General features: G+C 34.2%; 1 protein-coding gene across 1 annotated transcript in view; it reads left to right on the plus strand.

The window, feature by feature from the left end:
• DCDC1 (doublecortin domain containing 1) overlaps positions 1 to 22,656 on the plus strand; it is a 461,265-nt gene that overhangs the window by 292,037 nt on the left and 146,572 nt on the right. The window contains 2 exon segments of the mRNA XM_079930692.1: positions 8,985 to 9,116; positions 9,518 to 9,675. Coding sequence (XP_079786818.1) covers positions 8,985 to 9,116; positions 9,518 to 9,675 — 290 coding nt within the window.

Raw genomic sequence — 22,656 nt, forward strand, 5'->3', positions numbered from 1 at the left:
AGAGGGGTGGGATAGGGAGTGTGAGAGGGAGGGAGATGCCAGAGGGAAGAGATATGGGGATATATGTATATGTATAGCTGATTCACTTTGTTATAAAGCAGAAAGTAACACAACATTGTAAAGCAATTATATTCCAATAAAGATGTTAAAAAATAAATTATCTTTAAAAGAAAAAATTAATAATGTGCAATAGTAATGTTTTATTTAAGTACTTATATGATACCTGAGTGCACAAGTTATTTCAACATTGATTGTGTTTGACCAAGGTGGAAGCACTCTCTATAAGGCTGTTTTAATATGTATACATTTGTGCCTAAATTTCATTGAATTAAAAGTAACTGATATAAAAAAAATTTAAGAGAGGCAAAAATTAGACTAATCACATGGTATCTGTTAGTGTTTGCCTCAGAATCCCACCACGATGATTTCCGAAATGCTAAGTTACTCAGATGAATGAAACTGAAAATACATGGTGTATTAATTTTGCAGGGCTGCTATAAAAAGCACCGTAGGGCTTCCCTGGTGGCGCAGTGGTTGAGAGTCCGCCTGCTGATGCAGGGGACATGGGTTCGTGCCCCGGTCTGGGAAGATCCCACATGCGGCGGAGCGGCTGGGCCCGTGAGCCATGGCCGCTGAGCCTGCGCGTCCGGAGCCTGTGCTCTGCAACAGGAGAGGCCACAACAGTGAGAGGCCCGCGTACCGCCAAAAACAAACAAACAAACAAACAAACAAACAAAAAAAAGCACCGTAAACCGGCTGGCTTAAAACAACAGGAATTTTTTCTCTCACAGTTCTGGAGGCCAGAAGTCTGAAATCAAGGTGTTCCCCAGTGCTGTGTTCCATCCAGATCCTCTATGGGAAGATCCTTCCTTGCCTCTTCCATCTTCTGGTACCCAGACACTCCCTGATTTGTGGCAGCATAACTCCAGTCTGCCTCCATCTTCACATGGCCACCTCCCTCCGTGTCTGAGTCTTCACATGGCATTGTCCTCTGTGTGTGTCTGGGTTCAAATTTCTCTGTTCTAATAAGGACACCAATCATATTGGATTAGAGCTCATCCTAATGACCTAATATTAATTTGATTACATCTACAGAGACCTTATTTCCAAATAAGGTCACATTTACAGTACCAAGGGTTAGGACTTCAAGGTACTTTTTGCAAGGGGACATCATTCACCCTGTAACACATAGCATGGTAGTTATCAATTTATTCCGTCACAGTGCCAGATCCAGCGTTCATTGCCTGGCTCCCGCCTTGGGCAGCTTCACAGCAGAGTACTGCCAGTGGGCACCTTCTTGTGAGTGGTTTCCTTGAGCATATTCCTTGTGAGTGGCTTTTTAGTGAAATGTCGTCAACTAGGCACCTCCCTGTGGATGGCTTCCCCGCATGCTCCAAAGGCACATTAACAGTGACTCCTACTGGTGCACTCCCTCGGGGACTTCTTCAACATCCAGTGGGCCACAGCTGTGCCCTCAATGTGCTCTGGATCTCAACTTTGGGTCAGGCCTCTTCGTTGGGCATTCTGTCTCAGGCCTAGGAGTAGTGGGCTCCCTATATCTACTATTCATGTATTCTTTAGTGTTTTGTTTAATTCTTACTAACCAGTTTCCTGTCACTATAATCCTCTGTTACTAATCATTTATATTAAACTTTCCTGTTCAAAATACTACATGGTTTCTATCTCCTTATTAGACCCTGACTAATAAACATGGTACCTTTATTTCTGTAGTGTTCTAGAAGTTGAGCTGTTATTCCATGGCAACCCTCATCATTTTAACAGTTTCGAGCGTTTTATACATTTAAGTTTAAAAATTATCATAACAGCATTTCCCTGAGTAGTTAAAATCCCAACCCCATTTACTAACTCGATCAGGACTATACACTTTCAGCTCTGTTCCTAAGCAGACATTTTGACATAGTCCTCAAATGTCAAAGCATTTTAATAATTACCTTTAACTTCATTCTGAGATTCATCCCAGCTTTCTCCTTATCTCATTTCTGACCCCACTACATTATCCACTCAGAGTGAGGTTCTAGGTTGTTGGAGAGGGAGCTTGTACATCTTGGTAAAAAAAAAAAAAAAAGTGGAATTTTGAGACTGTATCAAAATATCTCTGCAGCTCCTTGGCCTGTACCTGCACATGAGGACTTCATTCTGAGACATACCTAAATAGAGCTGACTCCTATTGCCCAAGAACATAATTATGTCTTATATAAGTATTGCCCTTCCCACCAACAGACATAGAAGAGCAGGACCAAGGTTTAAGTGTATTTTTTTCTCTCTCAAAATTCAGGTACCTAAACATCCATTTCTACTCTGCTGTCCTTTTTACCTCTCCTTTTCTTGCAACTTATAATTTTCTGATTTTTCACAACACTTCTGTTGTGAGCTAGCAAATAATGTATACTTTTGTGTTTCAAACCCATTATTTTTAAGAGACTTTTGATTCTAAAATTTTTAATGTTCTGTTCACAAACACAATTGCTGATTTTTTAAAGTTACAGTTCTTCTAGATTCAAAGAGCAAAACTATTTATTAATGAAGCATTTCATTCTTTTAGAGGTTTAGAAATTTTGATTAGATCTAAATTTAGTCATCCAAAACTATATCCATCTAGTTAAGGCTAAAATGGAGTATAGTTTGATAATTATATGCTGCTGGATCATAAATGGAGCTCATTCCATTCTTTAAAAGAGACAGAATTACTGTGTTAGGATATTAATAACTAATCTTGGCTCCACCACTTATTTGCTGTGTGGCCTTAGGCAAGTCATTTAACCTTTACAAGCTTCACATTATTTGTCTGCAAAATATAGCTATAATACTAGTATTTTAAGTATTAGGCACAGATTCTGGCCTATCGATAGACACTGGCATATCAATTCTGGCTAAGCGATCATTTGTAACTATTAATGATAATAATAATGAACAAATTTAAATACAATATTGCATTTTGTTATATTGTATTTACTTGGATACTATTTTTCTTTTGTTTTATTTTTAAAGGTAACCATTTCTCTATTCATTTGCAAAAGATTACTTTTTATATACAATTCACCAGTTTCAGCTAAATTAAAGATTTAAATTTAAACATGGAACCATAAAAATATCTAGAAGAAACCATGAATTAAAGCATCTAACCCAGAGTAGTGGTGAGTAGACATCTTTATGTGCATGCAAACAAGGATAGAATCCATAAAGGAAAAGACTAATGGCTTTGAGTTCATAAAAAATTTAAAACCTTCTAAATCTAAAATAGCATTAGCAAAAGTGAATAGGAAAATATGACAAACAGGGAAAAATCTTTGCAATATAAAAATCAGAGAATGGGATAATACTTTAATATATAATAAGCCTGATACAGCAATAGAAAAGGATAAACACGTCAATAGAAAAATGAGCAAAAGACATGAACAGGAAATACATGACAGAAGAAGAATTTAAAAAGCCAAACCAAATAAAGAAGTTCAGCTTCACTAGGAATTAAATAAATGTAAGCAATGGATAGTATTTTCTCTCTATTAATTATGGGGAGATACAAAACTAGGAATATCCAATGCTGATGAAGATGTGAGAAAACAAACATACTCATTCCTTTCTTTGTATTTGTTTTTTGGGTTTTTTTGTATTTTATTGGTATTAGTTATCTACTTCTGGGTAACAAATTACCTCCAAACATAGTAACTTAAAACAACAAACATTTATTATCTCACAGTTTCTCTGGTGAGTCTGGGAGTGGTTTAGTTGGGTAGTTCTAACTCAGAGTCTCTCATGAGGCTGCAGTCAAGGTGTCAGTGGAGGCTACAGTTATCTGAGGTTTGACTAGGCTGGAAAATCTGCTTCTCAGCACACTTATGTTGTCCAGAGGCTTCAGTTCCTTGGCACATGGCTTCTCTATAGTGCTGTTTACAACATCAGCTAGTGATCCAAGAGAGCAAGAGAGGAAGAGAACGAAATGGAAGCTGTACTTTTTCTCATAACCTAATGTCAGAAAACCTAATACCACTTCTGCCATCTTCTTTGGTCACATAGGCCTATCCTCGTATAATGTGGGAAGGGGGCAAGGAGGCAAGGAACAGTGAGGGCAATCTAGGAGACTGGTACAATATTTCTAAAGGTCAGTTTGGCAATATTTATCAAAATCCGTAAAAAAATACTTATTTCTTTTGACTCAGAAATTCCACTTACAGCAACTTAACCCAAGGAATCAATCAGTGGTGTATACTGTAGTGTATCTTTCAGGATGTTCATTAGAGCATTGTTTATAATAGTGAAAATTGAAAACAGGTTAAGTAACCAACAATGAGACTGTATAAATATATTATGGTATGTCTTTATTATGGATAATATATTGGCATTACAAATAATGGAGAATAATTTATGATAGAGGAAAATGGTAATGTGATTTGAGAAAAATCAGGTAAGAAAACAATATTATTTATTTATTTATATTGTATCAAATATGAGTGTGTGTGTGTGGAAAACAAAACTGGAAGTTTATACATAGGACAGGTGGTAGGAGAATGGATAATTATTTTCTTTGAGTTTTTCTATATTTTCTGTTTTCCATAAAAAGCATTTATAATGAGGAAAAAAAAAAGGAAACACTTTAAAAAGCTATGCCTGATCATGTGCTGACCAAGAGGAGATAGCGTTTAAAACATTCCAGGTGTAAAGAAGATGTGGTACATATATACAATGGAATATTACTCAGCCATATAAAAGAATGAAAATAATGCAGCAACATGGATGGACCTAGAGAGTACCATACTAAGTGAAGTAAGTCAGACAGAGAAAGGCAAATATCATATGATGCTGCTTATATGTGGAATCTAAAAAAGGTACAAATGAACTTATTTACAAAACAGAAATAGAGGCACAGATGTAGAGAACAAACTTATGGTTACCAGGGAAGGGAGGGGATGGATAAATTGGGAGATTGGGATTGACATATACACACTACTCTATATAAAATAGATAATAAGGGCCTACTGTATAGCACAGGGAACTCTACTCAATACTCTGTAATGACCTATAAGGAAAAAGAATCTAAATAAGAGTGGATATATGTATACGTATAACTGATTCATTTTGCTGTACAGCAGAAACTAACACAACATTATAAATTAATTATACTCCAATAAAAATTAAAAAATAAATAAATAAAGCATTCCAGGTGACAGTCTGCTGACCTACCGCTATATTTCCAATGAGGACATAAATATTCCTGTGGAGCCCCAAGTTAGGTCAAATTTGTGGCCTTTCTTATGTACATGGAGGGAATATCTTGGGAGTGATAAAGATGATTCCCCAGCCCTATTACCTTGAAAAAAATCTCATAAATGAATGGGATCCTTTTTAGCAGCTAGAGACTTGCCATTGTATCCTGAGGCTGAATTTTGGTCGGTGTGAAATTCTGAGCCAGTTCTTATGCAGTCTTCAATAGGACACTTCTCCCTCAAGGAAGTGGAACTTACATTCCTAAAGCCGATAAATAGCACAGCTAGAATTTGAAACAAGCGTAGGACTGCAGGATGTTAATCAATATGTACTGGGGGTACTATTTAAAGTTTTTGAAGTGGGAATGATGTAATCAAAGGTGTATTTTATTACAATTTATCTTGAGGTGGTAAAAAGTGGATTAGAATGAGAAGAATGCAATGAAGCCCAAAGGTCTGATGGACTTGGAAAATAATGAGGGTTAATACATTAAAGGTCAAGTTAGGGTGATGTGCAGATGCACTAGAAGGGAGGAAAAGTCAAAAGATTAGGCTGTTGACTTCCTAGAAGACAAGATTAGAATTCCAGATTTTGGAGGAGGGAGTTGTTTATACTGGTGGTCTGATGATTGAACTAGGAGGTGCCTAGTTAGAGAGCAAGATAACTTGGTCTTGGAGTAGAGAATAATAAAGAACCATGGTATCAAAATGTTCGAATAGCCATCACCTAGGGTTTAGAATGATTCCAAAGGGAAAATGCTAGAACAACTCATAAATGTCTCCAAATGCATCATGTTACTTGTGTATGTCTGCCACCTTTGCTAGACTGTCAACTCTAGGAAGCAAAGCCCATGAGTGTTTTTTTTTTTTCTTTTTTGGCCTCTTCTTTTGCTATGTCTGTCAGAATGTTAGACACATCATGGCTCTACCTTTTGGGCCCTTCTTTATCCATCTCATTGGATATATATTAAATTTCCCCATGTTCTAGGTACACATTCTTTCCAGTAAGAGGGTAATACACCTCAAAAATAAACTTATGTAAAATGTCTTTACCTCTATTAGAGGACGTGAAACATGAAAATACCGTCACAATATAAGGGGTTGGAATATATTCAATATTATATCCTACTACTCATGTTTCCTCTCATATTGAAAATACTGTGATCTTTGTTGCTGAATTTTGGCTTTGATACTTTACTGTAGAACCAATGTAAAATAATCTATTTCCCTTTACCCATCATATTCACTTCTGCTGAATTATCTTGGATATTTCTAAGACAGTAAGAACTGACACAAGAGAAAATAATATAATGACATAGATGTGACACAGGCTTCAAGGTAAAATAAGAATCCTAATTTTTTTAGATAAAACTTCTTTTTGTAATGTTTTTGGGTTAGCTTAGTGATTCAAAAATCTTTTTCCAAGATTATCTGACTAGTATATACAGTGAAGACACTATTTTAAATTGGGCCTTTTTAAAAAGTATTTTTTAAATAAAAGAATAAATGCACATATAGAAATTAATATTTGAAAAAATATACTAATTAGAAGTAAGGTCTCTTTCTCTCAAACTTTAATCCTATTTCTCAGAGTTATTCACTAATAGCAGGTTTTTGAGTATATTCTCAGAAATTATGCATATATTTCTATGTATAGTAGGGTTTCTGCTTAAATAATAAAAGTAGTGTATGTTAGTTATGAAAAAACCCTCCAATAATTCAGAACTGAATAAGCAAAAGTACCTCTTCAACCTATTCCTCAAAGATTATCATTAATTGTTTCTGATTAATTATATATATTATATGCAATCATATATATTAAATCTAATTATGTATGTATATGTATATGTGTATAATTATATATATGTAAAACTTTGTGACCTATCTTTTCCATTCAATAACATATTGTGTCCATCTCTCCATATTGACATCCACATCTACTTTCTCTCTTAAAGTTTCCCTGATGATACACACTTAGACAAGTAAGAACCATGCTGCAATGAACAATGTATGTATGTGTATGTTTGTTAAGTCAAAGGGAATGCATATTAAAATTCTGTTAGTCATTTATTGATTAATTCAACAAAAATTTCTATTTACTGTGCTTTTAATTTGTATTTTTTACCTTTCTTCCTGACTTTTTCTGTATCCCCTCCCTCTTTTTTTCTCTACTTCTTCATAAGGTATACTGTGTATTTCTATTTTTTTATTGAATCTCTTACATTAAAAAATTGCTTTATTGAAATGTAATTAACATACCTTACAATTCATGTATTTGAAGTGTGCCATTCAATATTTTTCAGTGTATTCACAGGTTTTGTATCCATTACCACAACCTAATTTTAGAACATTCATCTTTAGTTATACATTTTCTAACAAAGTTTAAAGTTACTTAATATCTCTTTTTCTAGAATAATATAAGGACCTTAGTACTCTTTAATTATCCACTGGACACCTCCCCATATATTTTGTTAAAACTTTTCCACACTTTAAAAAAGGAGTTTTAAAAGAAGTTTATATAATACTTGAGGCAGCATATCTAGGATTAACTAGTAAACAAGCTGGAGGGGCAAGTTGCTTTAACCTCCCTGTGTTTGTTTCCTCGTCTTTAAAATGGGAACAATAGCCATACCTGTTTCAAAGGGCTGTTGTAAGGATTAAAATGTAAATATGTTGTTATGTGGGAAATTACTTTGATGCAATGGTAAACTCCAAGTATGCTCCTAGATAGGCTATCCTTGAGTTCATGGAACAGAAAGGTGCACCGACCAAATTAAAATATTCAGATCACAATTTATTAAATCAATTTAAAACACAAAATAAAATGTATGGGAAGAGAGATGGGTTAGATTCACATGCTTAAAGTACAATGGGTTGAATGGCCACATTACCTGAATCTCTGCAGTATCAACTTATCCTCTTTCTGTGTTGCATCACCCTTCCCTGCTACTGATGTGGTTACAAGGACCAGAGTTGAAATTTGAGCAAGAGGGTCTAACAGATGAAATGTGTGTGAAGCAATGATGCACACTTGCTCCAGGACAGAGCTGGTTGCAAGTACACTTGGCCAAAGCTGTGCTCCCCAGGTAGCCTATGGGCAGCTGTGGATTTTATCCAGCAGAGGATCCAAAATGAGTGTAGCAATGGGTGGCCAGTTAAAGATCTCATGATTATTGTGTCTCATGTGCTTAATTTATATGTAGTGTATCATAAATATTTGTTGTTTTGCTTGTTATTTGGTAAGTCATGACTATTTTGTCTTTCTACCCCTTTCTATCTATGTTCATAGACATATGCTCTAATCACTTTCTGTCTGACACTTCTCAGGTTACTAACTTATCTATGCTTAATGCAGCTAATGAATCTCATTCATCCTATTTGTTTTCTTGTCTTCTGTGGCAGAATTGAATATTCCCAAAAAATAGAGCAACTGCACGTTACACGTACATAATGTGTTTACAATAATACCTTTTATGTGGCAATAACTCAATAAATGTTAGACATTGTTATCAGTATATAAGATGGCTTGAATATTTAGCAACCTAGTTAAACTTGAGCAGATCAAACAACAAATTAGAAATCTTCATATGAAAGCTATTTGGCTTGATTTTGATCTGAAATTGACAATAAAGTATAAAACTCATTAGCCAGACCTTTTTCCTATTAATCTAATTTATCTTCCCATCATTCCAGTTGTATAGAATTTTTGCTGTTGCTTATAAGGCTGGTACTACTTACAATTTTTTTTTTCCTTTCCTACAGGCTTATCCTCAGTTTGTCCTGACCTACCTAGAGGAGCTAAACGCACATGACGTGACCCAGACGGAGTATCACCTTCACCATGGTGCCTGGACCACAGCTCATCAGGAACATGGCAGCAGCTTGGCAGAAGAGGTCAGTGTAGTGAGCCAGAGGCAAGACAGAAATAGATCTCTATGATATATTTTGAAAAGAGAAAAAATGTTTGGGTTGTTTTCAGGAGGCAAAAACGAATTCACAAATTAGGGTTATTGATATTTAATACATGTTATATAAACATCTATTTTCACATTTATATTTATATAAACATTTATATGTATATTTATATAAACATTATTTTATTAAATAGATGGTGACACACTAGCTTTTCTTAGGACTGCCTTCTTTTGTTCTGGCCACATACCAATGGTTTATGTGCTGGATGAAGAAGGCTGAAGGAACCATGAAAAGTGCAATGTTAAATTTTTGGCATATATAGTTTAGATATTTCCACTCAGTGAAAATTAGCTACATTATTCCTATATTTCATTTATTAGGTTCTGCAAAAAAGTGCCAGTATCCCTGGTCTGAAGCAGCTGCCAGAGCCTTCAGAGACCCACTTAATGCCAGAAGGTTCTCTTGGGGAGACAGGGGAGCTGACAGTGGCTCTGGTGAAGAAACTGGAAGAGAAACATCCTAAGGCTTCTGCTCAGAGGTAGGGCACTGACAGAATGGAGCTTTATTGCTCAATGACATTCGATGTTTTCCTTCAGTTTCACATAAGATTGATTTCTTGAAGATTACTGAAATATCTCAAAAGCCTTTGGCTTTCAAGCACAGTAGTTTTCGGGTCACATTTGATGAAGAGAGGTGACATTTATGTGTATTTCACTGAAGATTGATGTACAGTATTGTTTATAATATACTTAGGAAGGGTTGCTATCTTGAGATCTCACTAAAATATTCTGGAATAACATAATTAGGGTAAGGTAGTACTGAGCATATATCTAATTGGAGAATACCAAAAGGTCTTAAAGAAGGGCACACTCATAGACAATCCTTTCTATGTTCCACGAGGAGAATATTATGTTTAGACCTGGGGATACATGCACAGTAGATGGTCTTAAGTAGTGATAATTTAACAAATTGACATAGTTACATTACTGGAATAAAACTAACATCAATGATTTTGCTAACCAACTGAAGATCATCCTTGGTTGGAAAATGAAAATTATTTCTCTGATCCTCTTTATTTAACTGGAAAACTAAAGTTTATTCTTATTATTATTTTGTTGGGCTTGGTGTTGTAAATCACAAAGTGACTTTATAAACTGTAATTTTAATATACAATTGTTTGAAATTAACTATTGATTGAAATACTCTTAAAGCAGTAATACAGTTCTTATCATACTCAGTAAAGTTCAAGATAATTCCTAAGTTTAAATATTCTAATGGTACATAAAAATGTCAATTGCATGAAAAAAGAGAAAAAAGGCTCTAAATTTTTTTTTAAGTTTTTTTATCTTTATTGAGATATAGTTGACATATAACATTGTGTAAGTTTAAAGTGTACAATATAACTTTTTATTTCAACAAAAAGCTATCTTATATTCTTAAGTTACCTATTCTTCCTTCAGATTTTGATAGGAGGGGAATATTTTTTTCCTAATAACAAAAGTGACTCTTCAATTTATTTTCTCTCTAAATTATTTATCCCTTAAACCCTTCGATTTTGTTGTTTTGAGTAAGATAGGGCAGAAACAAAACAACCAATTTAGTATCTTACTGTATTATAGTATGGGGGTGTCCTGGAACTGTATGAAAACCAGAGTTCCAGGTCTTCCACCCCTGATGCTTGTTTTTCAGTCGTACATAAGGTTCTCAACTCTCTGATGCTCCACAACACAATCACAAGGCCGCAGCTATGCAGCCAGGCCAGGTCACTAGAATGTAAGTCCCTTGGGAGCAGTCTTTGAAGTTTTCATGTAAAACACTGGGGTAGCCGAGGAACTCAAATACGGTTTCATGAGGTCGTTGTTGACCTATCTCTCCAGGCTCACTCGGCAGCCATTTGTACTCCATCCTTCTTGAGAGAATGCTGGGGGCTTGTCATTCTCCAGGGTTCTGTTCTAGGAGGCACAGTTTCCTCCTGCTCTCAAATTTCTGAAATCTCTATGGGGCTTCTGTGTTTGTCGCATGCTGGCACTGGTGGGTCACTGTGCCGGAACCCCAGTGATAATCCATCTAGTTCCCTGTGACTTCCCCAGACTGGATTTTTTTTCATTTTTATTTTTATTTGTTTATCTATTTTTTTGAGGGTTGAGGGCTTTGGGTAGTTTAGAGATATTTCTAATGTATTCTGTTGTTATCTTCCCTGAAGCAATGTAGTCTGATGATGGAACTTTGGAGAAAAGAATATAGTATTAGGAAATGTGAGGCAAAAAAAATCCCAAAACAAACAAAGCTGTTAATATGAGTTAACATACCACAATACTGTTTGAGTTGTTAGAATTAAATGTCTTTAAATTTCAGGAATGTAGTAAGCACTCAATAGGTAGAGTTGTGAAAATGTTCTGAAAACTAGTAGGGGTAGAAAAGCGTTTTTATTGGGGGTTGTGTTGATTTGTGATTTTTAGTCAATGGAAATTGACTGGTAAATATAGTTTGGATTTTATTTAATAAGAAATTTCCCAGGGCACTTTTCTTAGTGCGGTTTCCTCAGGGTTTGTGTCTCAGGCTACAGCAACTTTTCCAGCCTTCTTTTTTTCTCTTAAAGCCACAGGGATTTATCTGCATTCTCTCCACCCACACAGTTTACCACAACAGGTGTAATTTCAGTTTCTCTCCTCTTTCTGTTCCTTAACAAAGTTATTTTGAGTAAAGAGTTAGTACTTAGAGCAATTACTTTCCTCCCATTTTGGAAGGAGTTGTTGGACAAAATTAGAACATGGTACTGAACTTGACATATTGACTACTTTGAACCTTAGGTTGTCTTGTTAGGTTTGCATGCTTTCCAAATATAAGAGAATCAGTGCATAATATTATCACAGCTTTAAAAGAAGGCTTCACATTGTCTTGCTTTTATTAATGATAATTTTATGAAATAAAGAATTAAATCACTGCAAGAAATAAAGAAATAATGTGAAATAATATGAGTTGTGAAAATTGGAAAAAGAAATAGAATTTTAGATTACCAGGGAAAACATTAATGAGCATATAGTCTGAAAAAAAAATATATAATTGAATAAAAAGATACGAAGATATAAATGTATGTACTTCTTTAGAAGTAGCCAAGGAAGGAGAGAATCAGAAGTAGACAAATTTGCGGAAAGACACAGATAGGTAGCTACTGGCAGGTAACAAGTGAAAAGGAAAGATAACATTTGATTATTAATAACATATACTGACTTTGCTTAAGTGCTTTATGTGCATTATTTTCCAGTAACCTGTGAGAAACTGGGTCCACTTGCCTGCATGCAGTAAAGACAATCTACTGACACTGGGTTGTGGTGAAGGAAAATGCAGTATTTATTGCAGGGCACCAAGCAAGGAGTCCAGGGCAGCTAGTGCTCAAAACACCCAATAGGTTTCAGGAAAACATTTTTAAAGGCCAGGTGAGGGAGGGGAGTTGCAGGGTATGTGATCAGCTTGTGCACAATTCTCTGATTGGTTGATGGTGAGGTAACAGGGCTGTGTCACATTATCAATCCTCAGGCTTCAGTAGGTCTGTGAGCTACATGCTCATGGTCATCAGGAAGTTAATTTCTTCCATTTGGTGGGGGTTTTAGCATCTGCAAAACAAAAGACAACTCAGGAAATGTGCATCAGATACTATTATCTAGGTACTTCAGAGAAGAACTGAAGCAAGAGGATGTGGGGGGAGGGGTCTGTCACAGGAAAGCCCCGAAGTGTCCTGCTCCCGTTACAGTATGTGAAACAGAGGTGTTAATCTCTGTATTACTGATAAGGAAATTTAGGCACAGAGAGATTAAGTTACTTGGCTAAGGCCTTCCAGCTAGTTATTTAAGGCAGGCCTATCTGCACCTTAAGTGTTATTCTTTGCCTCTATATTGTTCTGCCTTGACCATTCATGTTCTTTTCTTAATGATTATTCCGGATCTTTAGCCTTTCAAATTGGGCCTATTATTTTGACTGGATATCTTAGAAAGGAACCTTTAAATAAGGTGGAACAGTTTAGAAAGGGAATGATAAAATATAAATCAATACATGCAGCTTTCAGTGGTGACTAAATAAGAGGTTGCAAATATTAAGGGAGACCGTGAACCCTGATTTCTTAGTGAATTCAGTAGTCTAGATTTACTGATTTAGAGGCTTGCCTTGACTGGATTTGAGGTTTTTAAAATCCTCTTTCTAATAATATGAATATAAGTTGTCATGATTAACCAAGGTATTTCACACCTTGGATGGTGGTTCAGTTCAGCTGTGTATATACTAAATTTGGTGACAGGTAATAGCTGTCATTTGTTGAATACTTACCATATGCCAACTGCTATTCTAAGTACTTACTTATTCTTGTAATGATGTGATAGATCGATTTACTTATTGTCATGATAACCTGATGGTGGAGATGGTCTTATATATAATCCATAAAGGTGTAGCCACTGAGGCTCAGAGTGGTTTCAAGATGTGTCCAGTCATACAGCTAGTTAGTAGGGGAGATGGGATTTGAACCCATATCCACTTGCATCTGTAGACAATGCTTTTAACCACTGTTTTAGTCCTCATTCCTAGTAGTTTTTATTGTATTAATTTCATAACAGAATGTCATCATATTGAGTAGCCATATTAAGTCATTACTAAAATTTTATGTGTATTACATCATAAAAGATTTGACTAAACTATTGCCAATTTGATTGGTGTATTACTTTGAATTATATCCTTAAAAAAAACCTACAGCAATCATCACAAACGAGGTCATCTACAGAATCATTTCATTTAATATATTTAAAACACTTGTAGAAAGCATCTAATTGTTTATCTTTTTTTTTAATGTGGAGAAATTCTTTTTTCCATTGAAGAGAAAGGAAAATCTTTTACTGTGTTAGGTCTTTCATGTAGGATCCTTAGTACATAATAGGTTATATTTTTTGTTTGCGTAAAATGTTTTTGCTCCTCTATCAGTGAGATGAAGAAATGTGGTTCTCTTCTTACTTGGATAAAGTGAGTTGTGTGTACATTTAAATCTAAGTTTGGTCCGAAATAAAATAAATGCCATATTCTGGCATCTTTAAGTGTCTGGAATGTGTTTGTTTACATTAGTTTATCCGATGGAGCGCTTTACCCTTATTTAAATTGAATAGGGGGTGGGGAAGGACTGGGACAGCCAACAAAGCACAATGACCCAGCTTGTCACCCAGTGACCTGTGAGAAGGAAATAATGAACTGTGAGTAGCTGTCATCTTAACTGTTTCTGACAGTTTGCCTTTGGGCACATCTGTGTTAGTTGCATTGGAAAGGCCTTTGTTCTTTTCCCACTAGTGACTTTGTCCAGCGCTGAGGGGTTTGCTAGCTACTGTACTCCTAACCAGCCCCTTCCTTCCCAGGGAAGTAAGCAGCTGCCACGGATCATATTGACATTTCTCTTCATGACTCAACTTGGCATGTACTTCACTCTTTCCAAAGAGAACATATATTTAAAAGTTCTTTGATTTTTTTCATTAAAAATGTACTTTAATGTCTCACGAGTTTTGATACTAATAAAAAAGCAAGTAATAAAATATGTTTTTGTAGCTTTATATAGAAAAAGATAAAGAAAGATAACTAACCAGATGGGCAGGTCACCTGAAGGAAACATCAAAACATTAACAGTTGTTATTGAGTTTAAAATTTTTATTTATTGTTTATTTAAAAAATTTTAATAATTGAATATTATGTTTGCAATAGGACAAAAATCAACATATGTTATGAAAAGCATTTTTAATATAGATGCTTTATAGGAATACTTAGACTAAAATAGGTAAGAATATGCCATATTTGGTGCACATATTCCACTGCTACTTTTAAGATGTTTCTAATAATTTAAACTTTAAAATATTGTAATATTTACATTTTAAAGTTAATCTAGTGCATAAAATTATTATAATCGTTAGGAAAAGTAATTTGGTAAGAAACAGGTGTTTCTGTCCCAGGGTTTCCTAAAGTATCACTACTTCTCAATCATAACGAAAGCAGAACATTCTGAATAATGTTTATTATACCCTAAGAGAATTGTTTAAATTAAAATCAAAGTTTCATCTATAAAATGTAATTCCTGAATCAGTTTTAAAGCCTATTTACGTTTTTACAACTGCTATAAAATCCATCCTTCTACTATAATTAAGTCTGGCTGCAATCGGCATGGAATAAACCCTGAGCATTTGGTACTCACTTTATTATATTTACCCTTCCAATAGAATATAAATCCAAACTATACTGCATTGGTCAATTTTTTTAAGGCTTTTTTCCCCCTTGATAGAATAGAAGAAATAAAGCTTGAAAGAAGTGACATGATTTTTACCACATTCAGGGTTTTTCCCTCTTAGTGACAGGTTTGAGATGCGCTAGCTAACAGAACTAGTCTTCTGCTTTTCAGAGAAAGGTAAATTAATAGTAATAAGAAATTCTTTAAGCAGACAAATAATGATCATGTCTATATAATTATAATTTGTAAAAAATATTAAAAATTGAAAGTCATATTCTGATTTTCTTGAGTAGTCAATAGTATACAATTTATTACTCTATTAAGTCATTTGTGTAGTTTTGCATATAGTTGATGGTAATCTGTAACCATCTTATTTGATTAGAACATTCTTCTAATGTTGTTTATCACATATCAACACAATTTTTGTAGAGACAGTGAATGCACGAATCGGTTTTGATAATAGCAAACTCTGTCTTTTTAAGCAAAGGGGACTGTTTAAATTGCCACACTCAAATTCTTATTTCTAGAACTCTTACCAATAAAGGCAAATGTAAATATAGTAATTGCCTTTGATAGTCACTAAATCCAATTAAGCTTCCCAGGAATAAAATCTCATATTAGGTTATATTACTGTTCCTCACTGTTGAAATGCTCAGCTTTAAGCATTAGCCTTTAGCTCTTTTATACTATATACAAGAGTATGGTGTTGCATTTAAGAACATAAAATTATTGTGTGTTCCAGAGATGCAGAGGTATGCTTATAATACTTTTTTTTTAATTAGAAAAGTTAATAGCCTGATTTTGGCTGATATTGTTACCTGTTTGCATTTTGGTATATTTAAAAATTAATTCCCACATGTTCTCTGTGAATTAAAGTGAACAAATAATCTAATTGCACCTGCTTTTTTTGAAGCAAAGTCAAAATCAAACATTCCAAAGGATTAGATTTATATCCATACATGTGTATTAATTCAGAAATTATCAAAGGCTTTCAAATAAGCATTTTATGATGAATTTTTGTTCTCACTGCCATGAGGTACCCAAACCTTCAATTATGCTGCTTAATTTCCATTTAAAAAAATGTTCTACTTATCTTCCTGTTTTATTCAATATTGTCTATAAAGCTATTCAAGGTATGAACAGGAAACTCTGCTCCTACATTCTTCAAACTCATAGCCCTCAAGCTAGAATGTCTGTCTAGTATTATCATAGTGAAACTAGTAGATAACAAAGTTCTAAATTTGAGTAATGTGGATGGTCAAGGAGGAGACGGGTGGTGGAGGTATTATTAGCTTATAGTATATGGAATTGGATGAGAACAGAGTTCAAGCAGTCAAAGTAACCCATAGCTTAGCTTCCTAACTTGTCTGTTTCCTTCTACCCTTGTCCCCCTACAATCCATTCTCCACGTAATGGCAGAGGGACACCTTCATATTAATAAGTCATATCATGGGAGTCCTCAGCTCCAAATACGCCAATGGCTTTTTATTTCCTTTAGAGTGAGAGCAAAGTCTTTACTATATGCTACATGGTCCTACTTTACAAGGCCCATGGCATCTCCCTGAACACCATTCTCCCCTCCCTTCCTCTGCTCCAGCCAGCCTGGCTTCTTTCAGACTTGCCAAGCATGGTTACACTCTGTCACTCTCTTTCCCTGCTTTATTTTTCTTCAAGGCATTTTTACTGCCTGCCCTATACATATTTATTTACTGTCTATGTTGTCCCATTAGAATGTAAACTCCATTTCAGCAGGAACTGTTTTTTATTCACATCTGTACCTCCAGAGCCAGAACATATCTTGTACATAGTAGATAATCAATAAAAGGTTGTTGAATGGATGACTGAATGGACGCATGAATGAAGTAGTGTGATTCATGGAAATAAGAAAATAGAGAGGGAGCTAGTCTGAGCATTCATATTTACATTTTAAGACCCTCACTGTCTGCTGGATGACCATAGCCCTAGGACCTACACATGTGTCAGTCCAAAACTGAGCCTATTACAATGGTTTTTCTAACTGATTTCTACATCACTCTTTACTTTCATCCTTTATTAATGAACAGATACTTATTGAGCATTTTCTATATTCTAAGCACTATCCTAGGCACAGGGCATACAATACTGAAAATACAGGCACACTTTCTCACCTCACAGAACTTCCCCTACGGAGTCTAACAGAGAAGAGAGATATTAAACAAATCACTACAATAAAGGGAGGGTGATGAGTATATTATAGGGAGAAAGTAGTTCAGCCTGAACACTCCTCCCTGGTGATATGCCTTTGAAGTATGACTGAACATCTCACTCACAGACTCACAATTCTTCAGCCTTTACCAGTTCCCTACTAAGTTAATTCTCCTACAGAGCATCAACTGTCAGATGCACCACACTGTTTTCTTGTCTCAGAACCTCCCTTGTACTTATCCAGGCCCAGGGTGACTGTACTTGGCTCATGCTGGTTTGCTTGACCAAAATGCCCTTATCTCTTTTTTCTTACCTAAACTCCTACCCTCTGCAAGGCCTATTTTCACTGATGGTTTTCAGCCTTTCTTCTTTTCTGATATATACTTTTAAGGATATAAATTTACCTCTAAGCATGGCTTTAGCTTCATTCCACCAGTCTTAATGTTATATTTTTGTTATCTTTTCCATTTTCTTATAATTTTTGATCCATGAGTTTTGGAAGTATATTTCTTAATGTCCAAATATATGAAACATTTCTGGTTGGTACGTGTATTATTGACGTCTAGATTAATTTCACTGTGGTTGAAGAACGTTTTTGGTATGATTTCAGCTCTGACATTTGTTGAGATTTGCTTTATGGCCTACCCAATATTTGGACAGTTTTTATAAGTGATCCGTATGTATTTACAAAGAATATGTATTCTTCAATTTGGGGGCACAGTGTTCTATCTATTAGGTCAAGTTTGATAAATGCGTTTTCAATTCTTGGATGTACTTACTGATATTTTAGAGAAATATGGTTAAAGTCTCCTCCTATAATTGTGAATTTGTCTATTTCTCTATTAGTTTTATGAATTTTCATTGTCTATAATTTGAGGCTATTTATTAGGTGCATGCAATTTTAGAATTGTTACATCTTTTTGATGAACTAAACCTTATGTTATTATGGAATGTTCCTCTTTATCCCTAGTAATTCCTCCTTTTTCTTAACTTAAAGTTTATTTTGGTTTTGTCTCAAATTAAATATAATGACCACAGTTTTTTGGTCAGTGTTTGCTTGATATATTATTGTATCCTTTAATTTTCAAATTTTATCTTTATATTGAAAGCATATAGGTTTTTTATTGCAGTATAACAATCTATGTCTTTGAATTGCAGTATTTAGTCCATTTACCTATAACATAACTACTGATATTTTGGGATTTAAATCTAACATACTACTATTTGATTTCTATGTGTTCCACCTATTCTATATTCTGTTTTCTCTTTTATTTTTGTGTTTTCTTGGATTTATTGAGTACTTTCCTTATTTCATTCCCTTCCTCCCAATTATCTTGGTAGTTATACTTTCTTTACTATTCTTTTACTGGTTGTTCTAGAGATTATACATGTTTTCTTGACTTATCAACATCTAATATAAATTAGTGTTTTTACCACTTCTCAGACAATACAAACACCTTAGAACTCTTTCTAAACTCCATTTATATACTTTCTGACTGGATACTGGTGTATGTTTTAATTCTATATGTGTTTCAAACTCTATAATTATTATTTTCTTAATATTTATTTAGACTTAGCCACATTTTACCCTTCCTTTTCATCTTTATTTCTTTCTGTATCTCTGGAATTCCATCAGGAATCATTTTCCTTTTCTTTAAAGAACATCCTTTAATATCTCCTGAGGTGTGGGTCTGCTGGTCATAAATTCTTTCCATTTTTATTTGTCTTAAAATATCTATCTGTCACTTCCATATTTTCATATTCATATTTTTACTGGGTGTGAAATTCTAGGTTCTCAGCTTTTTTTTCACAACACATTGAAGATATTGTTCTATTGTCTTTGGCTTCTATTTTTTTTTCCAATTGAGAAGTCATATATCAATCTCATTGCTCCTTTGAAGGCAATACGTTGTTTTCCTCTGGCTGACTTTAAGGTTTTCTCTTTGCATATTTGGTTTTTGCTATGATTTTCCTTAGTAGTTTTTTGGTGTTATTATTTTGTGTTTATAATACTTGGGAATTTTAGGACTTGAATCAGTGGCTTGCTGTGTTATTTCTTCAAATATTGTTTCAGCTGCATTTTTTCTCTCTCTTCTCTGAAGGAATACTAATGACATGTATATTAGAACTTTTTAAAAAACTGTAAATCCTATGTCTCTTATGCTTCATTTTGTATTTTTTACTTTTTGTCTCCTTGTGCTTTAGTGTAGATATTTTCTTTTGACCTGTCTCTCGGTTTATTAATCCTCTCGTCAACTTTTTCTAATCTGTTGCTAAATCCATACATTGAGTTCTTAAAGTCTGTTATTGTACTTTTTTCAGTTATAAATTTTCCATTTGGTTTTTATGGCTAAAATATTACCATAATTTATTCAATCATTCCACTGTTATTGAACAATTAGGCAGTTTCCAATATTTCAAGTTTATCAGTTGCACTGTAACAAACACCTTTGATTCTTGTCCAGAATGTATTTATTCAACCTTTGAACATTCATTTAAGCACCTTTTTTTCAGCCCCCAAATTTGTTGGACACTAAGAATATAAAAATATATACAAACAGTCTATGATTTTCATGACATATCATGAAGCATTTCCCTGCCAAGTCACTAGTGAAAATCTGACTATGGTTGTGGAAATTTTATTGATCATGAGGTTTGTTGTTACTATTTTTATTTTCTATTTTATAAAGTTTACAACTTAGCTGATCAAATAAGGGGCCTGAATTTCTACTTTCTAACAGCATTTTATTTTCTTTCTGCAAACACAAGCCATCCTTAGTTTTCATGTTTCAAAATTGGACTACAGAGTTAGCTAAACTATGACATATGCTATCTTACAACTCTTTTTGTTTTTTAAAACATAAATACCAAGTATCATCCTTTGATAATGAATAATCTCTGCAAATATTTATGAAAAATAAGTAATTTTATATTAAATTGTTATTTAAGAATCATTACGTTGTAGTACATATAATCATTTGAATTGCCCATAGTTTTATCCATCTGAATACAACTAACTGACAGGTCTTTTGATTGATTTGTTATCATCTGTTTGTCATGGTCCATTCTTTTTTGACAATGTCTCTAATTGGGCCATTCTGTGAATTAGAGGCGAGAGGATCAACTGAGCAGACAAAGTAATACTGTAATATTCATATGCTCAGAACACAGATTTTTGATTTTGTGATTTTACTATCAAGATTTAAATCTGTAACTTCCGTTGCTAAACTTTGTTCATTGTATTCTCTCCTGTTATATTACTTGAGAATACTTGAGAGTCAATTATATAGATAAATAATAAGTTACTTTCTCATTTTTATATTCATTGATTCATTTGATAAATGCTTTTGAGTGCTTATTAAGAGAGATGAGATAGCTTCCTAATTGACATCTCAGAATCTGGACTCAGATTGCCTGGCTTCCAGTCCTAGCTCTTCAAAGTACTCACTGTGTGGTTTGGGGTAAGCTATTTAGTATCACTGATACTCAGTTTCCTCATATATGAAAGGGGGATAATAATTATTGTGAAATTTAAACCATATCATAAATGTTAAAGTGTAGCCCAGGGAATTCCCTGGCGATCCAGTGGTTAGGACTTGGCGCTTTCACTGCCATGGCCTAGGTTCAATCCCTGGTCTGGAAACTAAAATCCCACTAGCCGTGTATAGCGGCCAAAAAAAAAAGTTTAACCCAATTCCTGGCTCACAGTAAATACTCAAATGGTAGCTTTTATGTTGATAATAATGTGCTATTATTAGTATTGATATTAGTATTGAGTGTAAAATATCACAAGGATGCAAAGCAATTCCTGCCTTTAAAAATTCTGAAATCTTACTGGGGAGAAGCTGTGCACTGCTATATTTTTAATGTTGTTCAAAAAGTAGTTTTTGAATTCTCATTGGATGTAGAGAATTATACTATATAGTATTTGAATAAGTCTTTTAAAAAATATCCCTCAGACCTGAAGGAGTATGCATATTTTAAATATGTGTATTCACAATGGAATAAATTAGTGGTGATAAACTATAGTCATGCTATAAAAATGTGTTTTTAGCCTTTGTGGACAAAAGGAATTGGGTATATCAAATTTCCTATATCACCAAGTAAGAGGAAATAAGTAAGTATGATAGCCTGCTCTCAAGAAAATTGAACTGTGTTTGGAGCGACAAGGTGAAAAGATTAAAACTTTATGACTGTTACTGTATTTTATTACTCATGTTTATCATTAAACTTTTGGAAAAAAACAAATAGAAAATAAAAGGAAACTGAAAAACATAATTAAGAAACTGAAAAAATACATTTTTTAATGTCTCTTTTGTTTATATTTTGTTGTTATTGTCATAGTTACATTTACAAAAATGAGGATATGCTAATTTTTTGTGTTTGACAATCACAGTACAATAACAGACTTTAATAGGTTCTGTAAACATCTTTCCACAATTAAATATATGCCTATATTATCATTCTTTAGTGAGATCTAAATTTGTGTAACCAGTGCCACATTATAGGACTTTAAGGTGTTTCTAGGTTTTTTGCCCTTATAAACAAAACGGCAGTAAACAACAGATAGAAACTTGGAACGTAATGTAGTTGTTCATAATAAGAATCTCAAATAGCACCTCACACCGGTCAGTATGGCCATCATCAAAAAATCTATAAACAATAAATGCTGTAGAGGGTGTGGTGAAAAGGGAACCCTCTTGTACTGTTGGTGGGAATGTAAATTGATACAGCCACTATGGAGAACAGTATGGAGGTTCCTTAAAAAACTAAAAATAGAACTACCATACGAGCCAGCAATCCCACTACTGGGCATATACCCTGAGAAAACCATAATTCAAAAAGAGTCATGTACCACATTGTTCACTGCAGCACTATTTACAATAGCCAGGACATGGAAGCAACCTAAGTGTCCATCGACAGATGAATGGATAAAGAAGATGTGGCACATATATACAATGGAATATTAGCCATAAAAAGAAACAAAATTGAGTTATTTGTGGTGAGGTGGATGGACCTAGAATCTGTCATACAGAATGAAGTAAGTCAGAAAGAGAAAAACAAATGCCGTATGCTAACACATATATATGG

The sequence above is a fragment of the Stenella coeruleoalba genome (assembly GCF_951394435.1).
Source record: "Stenella coeruleoalba genome assembly, chromosome: 8".
Lineage (NCBI taxonomy): Eukaryota > Metazoa > Chordata > Mammalia > Artiodactyla > Delphinidae > Stenella > Stenella coeruleoalba.